This window comes from Leptidea sinapis, chromosome 1 (assembly GCF_905404315.1).
Source record: "Leptidea sinapis chromosome 1, ilLepSina1.1, whole genome shotgun sequence".
NCBI classification, from domain to species: domain Eukaryota; kingdom Metazoa; phylum Arthropoda; class Insecta; order Lepidoptera; family Pieridae; genus Leptidea; species Leptidea sinapis.
In genome coordinates this window covers 33690508-33708597 of record NC_066265.1, presented here as the reverse complement: position 1 = coordinate 33708597, position 18090 = coordinate 33690508, and the positions used below count along the sequence as shown (strand labels likewise).

General features: G+C 36.0%; 1 protein-coding gene across 2 annotated transcripts; it reads right to left on the bottom strand.

Moving 5' to 3' along the window:
• Positions 1–2303: 2303 nt before the first annotated feature.
• LOC126966246 (protein downstream neighbor of son homolog) lies at positions 2304–17941 on the bottom strand. 2 transcript variants are annotated; one of them, XM_050810213.1, is made up of 10 exons: positions 17705–17941; positions 17303–17424; positions 9594–9792; positions 9261–9397; positions 8666–8891; positions 8439–8589; positions 6807–7015; positions 3791–3994; positions 2772–2964; positions 2304–2700 (listed from the first exon to the last, which is right to left on the bottom strand). In XM_050810213.1, the coding sequence occupies exons 1-10, from the start codon at positions 17783–17785 to the stop codon at positions 2525–2527; spliced, it is 1698 nt and encodes a 565-aa protein (XP_050666170.1). In that variant the 5' UTR covers positions 17786–17941; the 3' UTR covers positions 2304–2524. The 2 variants fall into 2 exon arrangements, with proteins under 2 accessions (XP_050666170.1, XP_050666180.1); XM_050810223.1 differs by lacking the exons at positions 17303–17424; positions 17705–17941 and having other exon boundaries at positions 9261–9317; positions 9594–9743.
• Between the last annotated feature and the right edge of the window lie 149 nt (positions 17942–18090).

Here is an 18090-nt window from a genome sequence, read left to right as displayed (position 1 = left end):
AACTAAAGAAAACCAAAAAACATCAATTAGAAGTTCTATTAGGAACTCAATATTGTGGCTCCAGTGAATTTTTAAATTTCTTTTTTTTCTTTAACGAATTCAACATACTAAGAATCCAACATTTTGCAAATTCAACATTGTGGTCCAGAAGGACTTCAAATACTACCTATATAATTTACACTTTTCCAGCTCATTCAATAAGTTAAATAGGTACTATAGGAATGTTATATTCAATAAAATTTAAAGATATGTACAGTAACGATTTTTTAAATCATACTGCAAGCAAAATAATTCCTTTTAATTTATTATTCTTGATATTAAATAGTAGCAACGTTAACACACACAACTTAAATATATTTTCAGTCTCAATTTTAACTATTATTCAGACTTTTCTGGTCATTATGAAACAAAAAATACACATTTTTCCGAAAACAAAAAGCATACTTAGATACTAAAATTATAAAAATCAACAATATTAATAATAAAACAAATTTCATATATTTGGAAATACAACTGAGAATGAGATTTGTTTCTTATTACTAGTGAAACTCTGCTTAGCAATTGCGAGAAGAAGACAAGCAGAGAAACACATCGCATCTAGTGCATTTTGCTGAAGACCGATTGCTGCAGCCTTCTTTGAGCCATCTATTCATCACTGTATGGCATAAATATAGGCATGTATGACGCCTCACGAAGCCGTCTCATTTTGGATGGAATTATATTGACTGATGGTCTACCTCTTTTACGGTGTTGCATTGGGATTTCTTCATTTGATGATGATCCAATTACCAATTTTTCCATCATGGATTCGGCCAATCCCATTTTCCATTGCCTCAATCCCATTTTCGATTTTTCAGTTATGATTTTAACTAAAGTATCGTCTATTTATTGCTCAAAATAATCAATGCGCGTGAAGCTGTCAATAATTGCGGCTGGTAAATTTGGCGAGTAAAGTCTTTAGACAGCCACTCCGCACCATGATCGACAGGTCCTGAAGAGTCATCATTGCTCTGAAGCTTGATCTTGAACGTGATCCACAGCTATGGCCTCTATTAGACTGTCTAATAATATTAGAATCAAATAATGTACTTATTGCTCAATGTAAAATAATATGAGTTTTACATAAAATCGATTAAGATCCGTTTGATAAATTAAGATGAAAACTTACCAACTCGGACAGGCGGTGCCATCTTCTCGAAAGTTCACACGTTTGCTTGACAGTTCGTGTCAAATGGATGGTAGTAACGAAATCCATAGAGAAAATACCTAACATGTCAACTGACAAAATTCAATGGCATGAGAATTCAAAAAGCCCGCGAGTTGTTTGAATGTTTTGTACAGAAAAATGTACAGTGGGTCTCACAGAGTCACGTATTGTGCTGGAACTGACGGAAGTGATTTATTTTGTACATAAAAATGTACGCGGGGTCTTAGGAGGTTAAGACATAGTACAGATAATATTTAGTTTTTCAAGGTTTTCGCATAAGTCATTCACTCTAACATCGTAAAAAAATCAAAATATTAGTCTATGATTACGATAAGGAATTCGAACATTTGTCACAGTAGGGTGTTTGCGATATATTCGGAGTATTGTCGTATCGTTCCGAATGTATCGTTGTCGTTTTTGCGAATTGACCTCCAGAGCTGACCCGAGTGCTATGTGATTAAAAAACCGATCTTCAAATGTTTCGAGGCACGATATTTTCAAGTCCTACATAATGAATTTTTGAATTGTTTTTTCAATAAATGAATTAGTTAACAAACTTTATTTTTATTTACCATTATGTTACAAAATAAATAAGAAATTAAGGATCAAAATCAAAAGTTTTGATTAAAAAAATAATATATATAAAAAATCTTTTTTGTATTTGCTTGGGTTGTTGCGCGAGGTCTCGGGCGTTGGCCCCGTTCACCACCCCCTAAAGCCGCCACTGGAATAAAGTCTTCAAAAGAGTCAGCAGGTTTTTATCTCCAAATACCTCGAACCCTAACACGTAACAACTGGTGTTAACGATAAACAACACGTAATATCCTCACTGGATAACTACTCTGCTGATTAGAGTCGTAACTAGAAATAGACTTGAGATTATATCAATCAATTACAATTCGAGCACATCTATTCGTAAACTTTAAAATATGAATTATCTTTTGGATTTACTTTGGTAGATAAGCCAAAATTAACACATCAGGTGTTTTTCGTGATTTTTGTAATAGTTTACATTTTTACTCGATGAATCCGATACGTCTATCAAACCTCGAAACCAAACAATGAAATTGTGGCATAGGATAAGAAAACAAGGAGCTTAAAAAAAACAATTTTATTTCATGCACAACAATTGATCTACAAACAAAACAATCACAGAATATGGACAGGTCACAAAACATAATATCATCATTTCATTATTCCGGTTACAATACCATGAATTCATTATTATCAGTCCATAAAAATTATTGTGTCAATCAAATTAAGATTTTAAAAAGAAATCTTATTGAGTTTGATACAAAAATGATAATTATGTATACATCACCAGGTGTACGTATCATCTTCTAAATTATACTTAACACTGTCTAGAGGTCTCACAACACTGGGGTCGGGTGAACAAAAGTGCGCCAACAACTGTTCACTGATGCCACAGTCCGATAAGTTCTCTTTGTTGAACGCTTTCGCGAAGTGATTTTCATTCTCCTTACTAATCTCATCTGCAAATAAAAATTATGTATTATTATCGACTTTGACTTCCGGCTGTAATGATGGTGATGATGATGAGTACCTTGAGTGATGCCGGGAGAGGCCCAGCAGAAGGCGAGTGTGGGCTGGTGGTGTGCCAGTGTGGCGCTGAAGGAAGAGCCGCAGGAGGACCTGGCCACCTCCAGCAGGGCGTGCACGGCTGTGGGCAGGATGGGCCCGCGGACCTCGATCGAGTAGTACTTCTTGCTATCCGATAATATCACATTTTCTCTCATCTGTAACGTTATACAAAATTAAATATACAGGTTGTCCCACGGGTATGCCATGGAAGGTAAGTATTTTAAATATTTTATTTAGTAATAACTTAAAACATACATTAATAACTTTATTTTTATTTTAAAGACAATTTAAACTGCATTCTGCAAATTTCTAATAATTGCCTGATGGAACCAAACCCAATACTCGAGAAAAAATGTAACTTTATCATACCGATCAAAAGACTTTATCATACGGCTTTTTTTTCTTCATAACATAGAATCAGAAATAAAAGGAAGAACATGAATTTTAACATGAGATGTAAAATTAGTTAGAAAAGCTGACTTTGCCGTAATGATATACAAGGATTTCTACCAATGGGAGGCTCCTGTGTTCAGGATGCCGGCTAGATTATGGTTAGGTTATTGAGTTTCAATCTGAAGGGCGCCGTAGCTGTTTAAATTACTGGGCAAATAAGACTTAACATCTTATGTCTCAAGGTGACGAGCGCAATTGTAGTGCGCGGCGGCCATCTAGGATTTAAAAAGTTATCCCAAATTCGTTCTCTGCACCCTCGAGAACTTCGGATACGATATCCATATTGTTGAAATCATAAATTTGCGCGGCGGCCATCTTGGATTTAAAAAAACGTTAAGAAGACGTTGGCTCGTTATTGTTGACCTTTATAGAACATACAAATTTAATTGGTAGAAAAATTCATGGACGAAGCGGGACTCAATAATCCGAGAGTTGAACTAGACATACTAAAATATCGGTCGTCGCGTCATTAAAAAAATAAAATAGTGTATATTGAAGGCACCGGACATACTGTACGTCGAGCGGTACCTTGAGCGACTGCAGCGTGCCCCCGTGGAAGGCCGTGGGCGCCAGCAGCGTGGGCGGCACGGCGGCCAGCGGCCCGCTGCTGCTGGCCAGCGAGCGACAGTTCAGCAGGAAGTTGAAGAGCGCCTGCGCGTCCGAGCCGCGCACCAGCACCAGCGACTCGTGCGCGCTGTCCACGCCGCGCTCCAGGCCCGCCGCCACGCGCGCCTGTACAGGCAGAGGAGTGCTCACACGAGGTGTTCGAGTCGACACCGCCGGCAGAATTCCACCACCGAACATAACGTTTTCTTGTCTCGCATAGCCACGTTGTGGAATCAATTACCAGCTGCTGTTTTCTCGAACCGATACTACTTAGGGACCCTCGAGATTACATATAGTCTACTACCAACTTAAAGGTTGCCGACCTTCAGACACATCTCTTGGGCCCTGGTGCTGCAGATGTCCATGGACGGTCACCACTTACCATGAGGAACACTTTTTCTCGTTTCCCCCTCTTATAAAAAAATAAGACTAGCCTGTAGAAGCCTATATTTATACCGGCGTGAAGTAGCGGCCGGGTGCCGCTATGTTTCGCATAGGTTTGTGTCGAGGACCGGAGGCCATTCCAGGGTAGGGACCTATCTACTCTCAGGCTCCGTGTAGATTTTGAGGACCGCGTCCATATCTATGCGTGTGTCTACAATTCCCATAGTGGTAACGCAGAGACGAATCACCTTATGGGTTGCGTTCAAGCGGCAATTGACGACGTGCTTGCACAGATCCTCTGGTGATTTCAACGGGCACAATGCCGAATGGCTTAGATCAAGTACCACAGACTACACAGGCCTATCTGTGCATAATTTTGCATTGATGTATCGTCGGTCCCAATTGGTTGAGTCGCCAACTCGGCTCCCGGATGTGGATAACCACATGCCGTCCTTATTAGATCTTTTGCTGACTACACATCCCAATGGTTCTCCATTATTGCTGGACAAACATGGAGAAGAACACGTATGCTACTCAGGAAAATTTGGAAAGATCGGCTGACAAGCGATCAATGATTAACATAAGATATAGTATATATTAGGTGAAATATAATTATAATCATTTAGTATATTAAGTTGTACCATAAGTTAAAAAAGTACCCTTTTAGTTTGCTTGCAATAAAGTCTTCATTTATTATTATTATAGCCTATATAACTAAAGCAAGTCCACACTTCTTAGGAAGAGTCGTCATATTATCGAACCCTGATAGCTTATTCTGAGGATATAAATAGTAGAAATTATTTATAGTAAAATGCACGTAAATATGCTTTAAAGGCATCAGAGTTATTGACATCCTCAGATTTATAGAATAAGTCGATTTCGTAACTCTTAAACAGTAAATTTTGATATATCCAACAAGATATTCCGTTGAATGAATTATATATATAAGCAAGTGAATATCATCACGTCAGCATATAGTGTAGTGAGTGTCTTCTGCAATTCTATGATGTTTTCGCATTTTTTTACTCGGATGTACTGCACCTTAAAATATAGGTTTGATAAAAAGAAGTGTCGTAGCGCAAAATTGTCAACATAACTAATTATTTTTTTTAACGACAATAACGCACAAGACGAGCAGGACATTCAGCTGATGATAATTAATCCGCCCTACCCATTACAATGCAATGCCGCTCAAAATTCTGAGCGGCACTACAATTGCGATCATCACCTTCACACTTAAGATGTTAGGTCTCATTTGCCCATTAATTTCATTAGCTACGGCGCCCTGCAGACCGAAACACTATAATTCTTACACATTACTGCTTCATGGCAGTAAAAGGCGCCACTGTGGTGTCCATAATCTAACCTGCATTCTGTGCAAAGGAGCCACCCATATAATAAGTTTCCCAAATTTGTTTCCTGTAACTCTGAGAACCTTGAATACGATATTCATAATATTGTCAGAATGATAATCATAATATTAGTAAAGATTTTTCTCGGCGGCCATCTTGGATTTCACATATACCTTATACTATATTCGTTCTAGTCGTTAGTTCCGTGAAACTCGGAAATAATTCTCTTTCCTTTCATAGTTTTGTTACGCCATCATTAGTTATACAATTCCTCGGGAACTGTAAATTACATTACACACACACATTATTTTCTGTACCCCTGACAATTTGTGTGGAAAATTTAATAATTGTCACTTAAATGGTAATGACGCGAAAGCGTAGCAAAGAAACAACCTCACATCCGTAATTATTGTAATATTATTATTGATAAATAACATAACTGGTCAAGATTACACCAAAAAGATAATGTTTCGTCCGTTATGTAAAAAGGTCTATATGAACAGTTTGGATGAAATTCACGAAGCAGCCAATTTCGTGGTTGTGCTCTGGTTTTAACAACCTCTTTGCTATATCGACGTAGAAAAAACGACGAAGTCAGCTCATTCCAGATTTTGGTTTTACCTGGAAGAGGTATCCACAGGACAAACGAGTGTACGGATCACCTTTTGCTAAGCGGTCACTGCTGCCCATACTCTCTTGAAACTCCAGAGGAATCACACGAGCGTTGGCGTTGATATTTAAAGCATATTATTTAATATAATAATTTCTAGTATTCATTTACTCAGAATAAGCTATCAGGGTTCGATAATATGACGAAACGCTTCTAAATAAATGTGGCAATGCCCTACTTCCGTAGGCTCGTCTTGTAATATTTTTCTTTTCATAAGAGAGGGAGGAGCAAACGAGCAAGAGACTGATGGGAAATAGTGAGGCAGCCACCCATGGACATCTGCAATGCCAGTGGCCAAGGGATGCGTTCCGGCCTTTAAGTTGCGAGTATCTTCAAATCTTGAAGGTTATTCGTATTGATTCGGAAAACTGCAGCCGGTAGTTGATTTTACAAATTGAAGAATAAACTATCTGGAAAACTGCATTTCGGAGAAACGTCAAGGTGATATGGTGAAGATGATATTTTAGTTTGTGGTGGTGGTGTGTGGAGCGTAGTTGTATGTTAGCGAGCTGAACAAACTGAATGTGTGAACCTGCGCGTTACTGATCTTCTTGATCTGCTCCGTCTCGAGCCCCATTTGCGACAGGAGCTCGTCAGCGTCCTCGTCGGCATCATCGTCGTCAGCTCCCGCGCAGTCCATTGTGTCGTAGCAGCTGTCGTGCGAGGTGTTCTTGCGATCCTCGTCCGATCTGTTCAGACACTTCTTTATGTCGGGTCGCAGTGGCATTGTGAATTCTACGTCTGTGCAAACACATTTGTGTGTAATATACTTAGTCTGGCAGCACTTACAAAAAATATATTAAAAAAAAACGAAACAGAGAGACACAGGAGACGATAATATTGATTTTATTTGTAAATAATTTTGATCTAGGGTAATGATATTTAAAAGTATACATATGTTACCTAGACAACATATGGTGTTTGAAAATGATACACTAACGCACACATTAATAATTTAACATTGCTATATCACACTACATTACGCAATTAATGCAAGCGAAAAAGAGATAGATCTAATTTGCTAATTGCTTCGTATTTGAATAGAACAATACAGAATAATTCGTCAGATATGATTTTTTTTCGTACACCGTGATTTATGCCTAAAATCCTATTTATTCACGAGTTTATGTGGTAAAAGTTATTAAGTAGTAAAACTGCATTGAAATTAGTAAATAAAGTGTCATTGATTTTAAAAAAAAATAATTTAATTTTGATCATAATATATAGCCACATTGATGATATCAGTTATTTGTACATAAAATAATAAAAAACATACAGACATAACAAAACAAAACCAAAATGTATCTACAGTAAGGGTGGGATTTTACACTTTTACTAACGATGGCTCCCAAAATGTTTTAAGTTTACAATTATTACTTTTTGTATCTTATATTATTTATGAATGTATTTTTGTTCAGGGTTTAATACAATAAGATGATGGGAGAAGAACAAAATGATCCATCGATTCTTCTGCAGTTAGCAAAGGATATACCGAAAGAAACAGTGTTACTGAAAAAACTCCAACGTAAGCTAATAGCACTGTCTACGTCCGGTACCTACCCTAAAACTTGTTTTTGTAGTTTGATAGTTCAGCTATCTATATACGCACTTGTTTATTAAAAAATATTATATTTCGTGTTAAATTCACTGCAACAAGCCTTTTTTACATAATTTCCTAAAATGTACTACCTCAATCATCCCGCAATAGACAGCATCAATATTTCGTCATTTCTGTACGTTAATTTATGATCGGCTTGGCGGCGATCGGCGTTGTCATATTTATTTTGTTAGATAAATAATTAAATCAAATATATTGTATTTCATTATTTCTTAGCTGTGGTATGTAATTTTATGATTTTTTTTACTTTCGTAATTAGTGCATCTTCCCATAACACAAGACGGCATTTTAATGTTGTAACTTGTACCTATATGAAATTGTAAGCAATTCTGTCAACAAAAAACGCGTGCGTACCGTTTTCATATCGAGAGAGCGACTACGACCAAAGGGACCAATTGCCTCCATTTAGGCGATTCATTTTCGGCGCGCTAGTGACATGTCTTCCTTTTTTAATACTTTAATATCATTGATCTAGGGTTAAAAACCAAGGGAAAAATAGTCGATAACTTTTGTATGGAAAAATGAAGTATAATATATACAAGAAACCTTCTTGCCGAAGCGTCTGGCGCAGCCCCCGCGTACTGGGCACGAGCAGCGCGCAGGGCTCCGGGGCGCCGCACAGGCCGGCCGCGCGGAACAGGACCGTAAACGTGTTGGCGCACACGTAGAAGTAGGGGCAGTGACGCGCGCGCACCAGCTGGAACATTGGCGTTGTGAACGAAGACCAGACGATATGTCGTAGACACGCTATTGGTGCTACATAAAAAGATTACCTGAAATAAGGAGCGAAAGCTCTCGGTCCACTCTGTGAGTAGAGCCTGCTTCACTTCATCGTTGGTGGCCATGAAGCTGGTGGCGGCCACCCTGCCACTGGCGCGAGGGAAGAGGTTGAGCCACGGCAGGTGCGGGTGCTGCCAGTACAGGCACGTCTGATGGAAGCGGGCGCGAGGCGACGTGTCCAGCGTCGACGACGAGCTGGTGTCCAGGCAGCGGACGAACCTGGGTGGATGATGAACCGATGTCAGCCGTGATGACCAGACGGCAGTTATCACATTAGGACAGGGATGCTAAACCTTTTTTGATAAAATTGCTATTTAGTATGAAAAATTATGCAACTATGAAGTGTTACTGAAGATAAAGTGGTTTGTTAGAGAAAAATAAAACTAGCTAGAGTTTGAAATACAATCGAATGTAATATGGATATAATGTTTTGTATATTTAAAAGAAAAACTATCAATGCTTAATTATTGGCCACTGACTCATGTAAGTAATGGAATTATCAAAAGTAACTTCATTACAACTGCGAAGTTGACAAGTATTATCTGTGTTATAATTATTTAACTTGTATAAAATATTTTAACCACTTACCCCGTGATACCAGATGCTTCTTCACTTGCTTTTAATTTGGTGCTCCAAGGGAACGGTCTGGGGGACATTAGTCTTAATTTAGTTTTAAGAGCCCAGTCAATTGACAGCTTTTTATACTTCTTGCTTGGTATGTGTTGCTAAATAAATTTGAATTATTTAATAAAAACATCATTAGAATAGTTTAAATCAGAATATTTTCTACTTTATTTATATACACCCTTCATTTGTGAATTGTCAGGTCAGGTCTATTAAATTACAAATAATAACTATATTAAATTCAAGTAAATTATTTAATTGAATTTAAAGGAATTCATATTATTTAAAAATTCTTACCGTCTCTACTGTATGGTCAGCTGTGAATTTTTGTAAAATATTAGAAAATGTTGTTAACTTCTCCGTGTCAAGTTCTACCGGTGGTTTCTCTATTGATGGTAACTGTAGTTTTAATAAAGCAAATAATGTTTTGTCGTTTGATTCATCAATGTTTGAACTCTCTTCTAGTTTCACTTTTTTGGTTAACTCATGATTATTTCTGTCAAAAGTATGAGAAATAGTTACATTAATTCAATAGTATTATAACATTAGGAATGAATAATGTTTTTTTTTTGGTTTTAGAAAAAAAAAATATATCTATGTTTCTAGTATAATGAATAGTAAATTATATTCATCTTAAACTATCATATCTGTAATTTTTTACCGATATAGTTTACTGACTTATTTTTTAGAGAGATTACTATAAAAAAATATATTAATATTCTTTGAGCTAAAAATCCTAATAACATACAAACATTTTTATGACCTGTTATTACTATTAAAAATGATGTTCATATAACTATGGCTATAAAATATGACAAAACATCAAAAATGCGTTGTGTGGAAAAAAAATTTGAACCGAATTAAACATAGCTCATCATATGGCTATCTCTATATTCTTATATAATTTAAAAATAAAACAAATAACATCTTTTATATGATATTTTATTTATAGAATAATTTAAAATAAAATAAAAACACAAACATCAAATGTTTCCGTTCATTTTTTTACCTTCTTTTGCACAGGATGTCAGCTAGATTATGGGTACTACGCCGTGAAGCAGTAATGTGTAAACATTACTGTATTTCGGTCTGAAGGGCGCCGTAGCTAGTGAAATTACTGGGCAAATGAGACTTAACATCTTACGTCTCAAGGTGACGAGCGCAATTGTAGTGCCGCTCAGAATGTTTGGGTTTTTCAAGAATCCTGAGTGGCACTGCATTGTATTGGGCAGGGCGTATCAGTTATCATCAGCTGAACGTCCTGCTCGTCTCGTCCCTTATTTTCATAAAAAAAGGCAATTAACATCAGCCACTCTGTTTGCGAACCCAAGTTCCCTTCATATTTCTTAATGGTATCAACTTACGCTTTGCTTATGAGTCAAAAAAATGTTACTATAAATTGAGCATATCAGCAATAACTTAAAAGTTACAACTTAGTTCTAAGTTATATGTTAAACAAATATGGAACATAGAAATGGGCTCAAAATACAAGTGGCCATTAAAAACTTGTTTTCTTGTTATAAGTATATATTACCAAAAATTAATTTATATTCCAAGATTTACAAAGAACAAGGTATCCAATTGAAACAGAAAATAAGGCTTCTTCTTAGAAACATTTAAAGTGAAAGTTGTTTAAAAATAGTCAAAAACAACTGCTTTTTTTATGGATTTAAAGATTTTTATTGACCATAATAACATACCTTTTCAAAAATATATCGTAAGTAGCTACATTAATATAACCTGTGTCGCAGCTATTTACGCCCACCTCGGGACAATAGGGGCAGTTATGTTCTTAGGTTATTTCAAATACAATTTGAGGCTATATAGCCTCTAAAACTAATATTAGTTAAAATAATAACTATTTTAATAATGTTAGTATAGTTTAAGAACTATATAATATATACACTGGCCTTCAAAAGTAAGTATTACACTTTTAAAATTGGGATAACGTTTTAAGTTCACAAGATATACTTTCGAAATAAAAAGGACTCCAAAGAGAATTTAATTTTGTACATAAAAACTTTATAGTCGGTAACCTCTTTTAAGAATTGGCTGAAAAAAAAAACCTCAAAAACAAAACCATTCCTTTTTCAAAGTGGACGTTTCCGAATTACAATTTTACCATTCACATTTTTCTTTCTGTTTTAAATTTTTTTCAAGATCGATGGGTCTTGTTTTAAAAATTTATGCTAAAAAGCACATAACATTTATTTATCATGCCTCTTTCAGTTGAAGAATGTGCTAGGATCATGGCTTTTCTGGAACTAGGCATCAGTATGCGTCGCACTGCAAGAATGGTGGGTGTGACGGTACGAACGGTCCAGAAGGTAAAGCGAAGGTACGAAGAGACTAGACACCATCTGAGGAGACCTTGTAATGGCAGACCCATGTGTACCAGTGCCCGAGAAGATCGTTCTATTATTTCCACTGTGTTAAGAAATCGCCACCAAAATGCAGTTGAAGTCCAGCAACAGCTACTTCAGACCCTGAGGGTACATTAGTGACAGTACAGTGAGAAGAAGACATGCTGGGGCAAATTTGAAACCCCGAAGACCAGCGAGTGGCCCAAAACTCGAGAGACAGCATCGAGTAGCGAGACTGCGATACGCCCGTGAACACATGCAGTGGGATGAAGAAGAATGGTCAAGAATTTTGTTTGCAGATGAGTCTCGATTCTCCCTTTACACTTCTGATGGAAGGCGAAGTGTTTACAGGCGACCTGGTGAGCGATACCTTCAAGCCTGCATCTCAGAAAGAGTCCAATACGGTGGAGGCAGTGTACATGTATGGACTGGCATATCTTCAGAAGGTCGCACAGAGCTAGTAGCCATAGAAAATGGCACCCTCACTGGGCAAAGATATGCTCAAGAGATTCTCAATGAGTATGCAGGGCCGTATTTAGCAGATATGGGTGATGGATCGATGCTGATGCATGATAATGCCCGGCCACACACGGCTCATATCGTACAAGAGTATATTCAGGAGGTCGGTATCAGCGTGATGGCTTGGCCATCAAGAAGTCCTGATCTCAACCCGATTGAACACGCCTGGGTGAGCTTGGGAGGCTAGTCAGAAATCGCAGACCACCACCTACTACCCTCAGGGCACCAGAGCAGGCCCTGGTAGAAGAATGCGAGAATATTCCCCAACATCGGCTCCGAAACCTAGTGTTCAGTATGCCAAACCGGCTCGAAGCTGTAATCAGAGCTCGAGAAGGCAATACCAGTTATTAAAAATTAAATAACATGTAATACATTTTAGTTGAATTTTTTTACACTAAACTAAAAATGTCTATTTTCATTGTTTTATCTTTTTTAAGTTAAAAATGTTACTAATGTATAATTTTAGTTTCTAAGAATTAAAGCCTATAAAATTTGCAACAAAACGTTTTTAATCTTAAATCTTTACCTTCTATAGTTAAGAAAAAAAAATAATTTGAAAAGTGTGATACTTACTTTTGCAGGCCAGTGTAGTTTATACGAATCCTTAGGAAATTAAGGTACAATCATGTTATTAAGTTTGATAGTGTAAGTAGGAGTACTATACTTAATATAAATATATCTGCTACATTTACATACAATGTATATAAATAACACTCCATAAAAGTATCTCATTAACTAACAATTTAAATTAAACAAATTACTTAAAAATAAACCTATATTCATTGGTATTATGAACACTTGTTCAGTGTCTTTATAATTGAGATTTGGCAAAAACTTGGTCATTTCATTTTTGCATTTCCAGTCAGACAGAGGATGAAAGTTTATCAGTGCATTAAATTTGTTATAGATTTTAGCCGAAAGATAGTCATAATGATGTCTGACAAGTGCAATACGAGTACGTTTCACATTGCAGGTGCGGCCAGCCCGTCGCTTTATATATTTTTAACAAAGGGTAACTCAAGGTGCTCACGTAAAATCGTTTTCAGGACAAACAGTGCCAGCGACAAGTATACAACCTTCCAAGTTTGTTGATCAGCAATAGTTGTAAGGGTCAGTCGCCTCAATATGATCACTCCAAGTCATTAGATAATCAACAAGAACACCAAGATGTTTAGCACAGCACACAGCAGGACTGCGCTAGTTCGGTGCAGCAAAACAGCTTTAGTCATGGATATAAATGAGGAAGTACATCTGTGTGTTATTGTTTCACGCCTTAACATACCTCTATATAGTCTATTTATATATAAATCTCACGTCCCGCGCGCTCGCAGACGCCACCCGCTAAGCTGCTTTAGCGCCAAACCCGGCGCGGCCACTTGAGATGTTATACCGGATTATATTTCAATTGAATTCTTTGAATTATTTTTACTATAGTGGACACGTTATAATAGGATCTTATGATTTATTTCAAAAAAAATACAAGATTAAGAATCAGTAATACGGTTGCAACCCGGTTCTGGGGGGTTCAGGTTCATTTGCGGGTTCCGGTTCGGCTTAATACGAAATTCCCTACAGGCTGGACATGCTGCGGCTGAGCTGGCCACTAGTATGACACTTCTGTGTGTCCGCAATGCTATTGGTTGAAGCGCAGTGTGACGTCAAAGTCTAGATAAACATAAGCAATGGTATGGTTCCTAGATATCATTTTCGATAACGATATGTAAAATATTATTTTGGTTTTTTATTATTCAATGATCTGTAGAATAATAAATAATTTACAATGAGAAAGTGGAATAATTAAAGCGCAATCAGATAATCTTCCAAAAATAGACGCGTTTATAAAATATTTGATGACGCGTTTTCTGTGTTTCACACACAGATTTTATTTCTGCTGAATTTAAAAGAGTGAAAGCTACAAGGTAATTATGTAGTTATTAATTAAATTTTAAAGGTTTTTCTATTCATATTTTCTCACATTAATTTTTAAACTAAACATAATTTATAAATGCAGAAAATAGAATTGGATTTACCAAATCCAATGTTTTTATGTTATTAAAGATCTCAATGAGAATCATGATCACATCAATTTTAAAGTTCTGTTTTAAGGTTACATTTTAAAGTAAAAACAATAAAATTATAAAGTAAATAAAAAAAAACATTCATTAAATTCACTTCAAAATTGGTACCTTGCATAAATAATATACCACAACAATATAAGCAAGTTGTTGGAGATACTTTATCTCTTCTCATTGATTTTCTTTTTTTTTATGGAAGAGACGACAAACCAGCGTACGGGTCATCTGATGTTAAGTGATCACCGCCGCCCACATTCTCCTGCAATACCAGAGGAATCACAAGAGCGTTGCCTACCCTTTAAAAAAGTGTACGCGCTTTTTTTGAAGGTACACATGTAAAGTATCTATGGTACGACATCGTCCATGTCGTATAGCACATTACAAGGAAGTCACAGCTTCATTGTACGTAAAAGAAAGTTCTTTGAAAACCGCACTGTGGAGGAACACGTTCTGGATAACTCGTGGAGATGATATCCTAATTTGTATCGTGTCGTGCGAAAGTGGAATTCGGTGGCAGGAATCAAGTCAAACAGCTCTTCGGACTACTTACTCCCCGTGATAAATGGGGTAGAAGACACACAATGAAGAAGAATGAACACACGTCCCTAAGCACTGCCAAGTTACCTGCTGTTTACAGAGCACTGGGTCTCAGAGAATTCGAACAGTTCTGCGTTGCATGCCGTCAAATGGTCACACCACTCTGTTCGGAAAGTTGACTCTTTGAACTAGAAAAAATACTGTATCTGTTTGCACTTTTGGAAGTATTTTTGCACATGGCACCAGAAAATACTTATAAGCAAGTATTTGCTTTGGCCTTAATTTGCGCCTTTATCGCTAGCGGACGGTAATAAATGAAAATATCTATATCATAGGTAATTTTAATAACAAAATCATTTTGAAAAAAACTACGCGTACCTAGGTTATGGAGCTACAATAGGAAAACTAATAAATAAATTCTGGAGCTAATAAAAAAGCGAATTCTATATGTAATTTTTCAAGAGTTTCATAATATATATCATATCAATTTAAAATTATTTTGTAGAAAAGATGAAAAGAAAGAAATTATATTTATTGACAAAATGCATACCCAACAATACAAAATTAGCGCTTTCCGCACTAGGTATGCCAATATAATATGAATTAATTAAATTAAAATTGTGCTGTACAATACCTAAATTTCTAACTACATAATTTCATATTATTAGGTACTTGTACCTACCTAGAGTAGATACCTATACGTTAAACACAAACAACGTCAATATTTTGACCTGAAAACTTAATACTGTCAGGCTAAAGCGCAACTATTCTATTCAACTATTTCAATCGTACTTAGTTTGGCAAAGAAAATTGGAGTCGTTGATCTTGATGAAAAAGAAATTGTGAGCGTGGGACGAGCGGGCCCAGTGGCACAGTTGATCTTTTTCCTGGACCCGTGAAAACCTTGTACATAAACGAACGACTCACCAAACACAACCCGATTTTGATTCAAAAAGCACGAGCCCTAGCTCGAGATTCTAATTTTAAGTTCGTGTGGACGCGTGACGGAAAGGTATTTGTACGACAGGAACCAGGTAAACCGAGATATAGATTGCAGACTGAATCTGACCTCTCCAGAATATTCAGAAAACCCCAAGCGTGGTCCCCTACAAGCACTGAAAATTGTACCTATTAATTTCTGTTCTGTTTAAATTTTCTTCTATTTGATTGGGTAGTACTTGCATTGTATAAAACAGAACGTAAATTATTGTCTTTGAAGTAGATTTATATTTATATTTTTTTTTAAATAAACCCTTACAACAGACACATCTTGCGTGCAAACAGACAACTCGACCTGATAATCCCTAAGCACAAAACAGCTCGGTTTAGGGGATCTTTCAGATTCTCTGCAGCAAAAATATGGAATGACTTACCTCCTCCTCTAAAGAAACAAATGACTATCAAGTCCTTTAAAAAAGTACCATTTTACTCTACTAAAACAGCAACTTGCTGCAGAGAAATTGAACTACTTCCATTGGAAATATCTTTCTCTAAAAGTTTTTTTCTGTGTACGGACATAAACACACGCTCACACTTACGCACAGACACTTATTACTAGACAGAGGCTTATTTTTATAAAACATTTAAATTTATTTAAAGATAATGCCTGAACAGTGGCTGGGCTTAATTAAAAAGGTGTATACATTTACCCTTAAAGCTATTATGTATCTAATGAAGCCTACTAGAATTAGTTACAAGCAATCCCTTATTTCTAGTGTTATAATAATGAAAATCACTATTAAGAGCAAAAATGTGACAATTTTTGTGAATGTATATTAAGTGTTCATAAATGTACTGACAATGAACATTGATTCGAATACCACATCTATATGTTCTTCATCCTAATTATTTCAGTCATGTATCTTAGTCCCAGTCTATGGCAAAACAAAGGCTACAAGTACATGATATAAAATGTGTCACACATGTTTTAACAAAAATAAAACCAAATCAAAACATTAGGTGCAGCTTTATATTATTTATGTAAATTAAACTTAACTTACCTTGCCATTGTTTCTTGGTAGTTAGTTTTATTTAAATAGTACACTTTAAAATAATAATAAATGTAGATAAAAGTAGTCAATACAGCATGCATGAGCTTTGAATTTCAACAACATATAACTGACATGTACATGAATATTCCCACGTAGGCATGTTCAAGTATTTAACATGTAATGCCATGTTGCATTCGTTACGAGTTAAAAAAAAAAGGTTTATGTGATAGCTCATATAATAAGCAAAATAAAAGATTATTTGATTGATGCACCCAAATGTCGGTGTTGCCACACACTACAGGTTTTTAACAGAAACCAAATATTGGTCTTGCCACACACGAGAGGATAATATTATGTCATATAAATGTGTGTTTCTGAGTCCTGGATTATATTGATCCTTATATTATAGTATGTATGTATAAACAGATTATATTTTGTCTGGCATTTCCAACAGGTTATGCTATGTTTGAGGGCAGATTATTTATGTGTGTGTTTTGACATGGTGTTTGTTTGTTACTTACTTTGAAAATGGATTTTTTCTTTTGTCTCCATTCAGTATTCGTGAGAAATCCAAGTCAACAGTTCCTTTGGAAGATCCACTTGGCTCTGTAGTATTTAAATTTGATGGCTGTTTCATGCGTTCCTGCAGTGTGACACATATACTGTTGACAATAGTACTTTTACTGTGTTTTAATAAGAGCGAAGTAAAGTTATTCCAAATTTAAAACTTTTTGTGTTTGTCTTACTTTGGTCACTACAGAATTAGTAACTTCATGACAGAGAGAAGTAATTTTAAACGTTTAGTTACCTTACATTGTGTTTTATAAACAGATTGGCTATAAGTTCCTCCTAGTAACCCCTTTAAATAGTGTTAACTAGCTACCTGTTAAGGAGCATTATTTTTAAATTTGTTTGAATTATACCTGTAATGCTTTTTTCCGTTTTTTTATTTTGTGAATTTGCATAACTTCGCTTGGTTTTTTCCATGGTGACGGAGGATTCATGTTTAACTTAAAGCTTGCTGTGGTAAACAATACACTTAAATAAAAGAGATATAATTTTTAAAATCGTTGCAAGCTAATAGTTAGTATTTGTAAATTCAAAATTGTAAATAGTAAACATTCATTACAAAAACTGGTGAGTGGAGTGTTGAGTCTTTTTTTTTATTTAATGGGATGTGATGCAACTCCATTAGCCAACTTGTCTCGCTTTATTATTTTCTTGATATAGGTATCTGAAATTATTGTTTACTTTTTAAAATTGCCTCATGCTTATAACGCTTCAACCATATCTGATATCGAGGAATTAG

What these genes read in the sequence shown, in the direction of transcription:
- LOC126966246 (XM_050810213.1), bottom strand. Translation starts at nt 17,785, where the DNA reads ATGAATCCTCCGTCACCATGGAAAAAACCAAGCGAAGTTATGCAAATT. An exon ending in AACGGAAAAAAGCATTACAG is followed by an intron (nt 17,425 to 17,704) that starts GTATAATTCAAA and finishes GTCACACTGCAG; the next exon opens with GAACGCATGAAACAGCCATC. An exon ending in AGAAGATCAGTAACGCGCAG is followed by an intron (nt 3,995 to 6,806) that starts GTTCACACATTC and finishes CTGCCTGTACAG; the next exon opens with GCGCGCGTGGCGGCGGGCCT.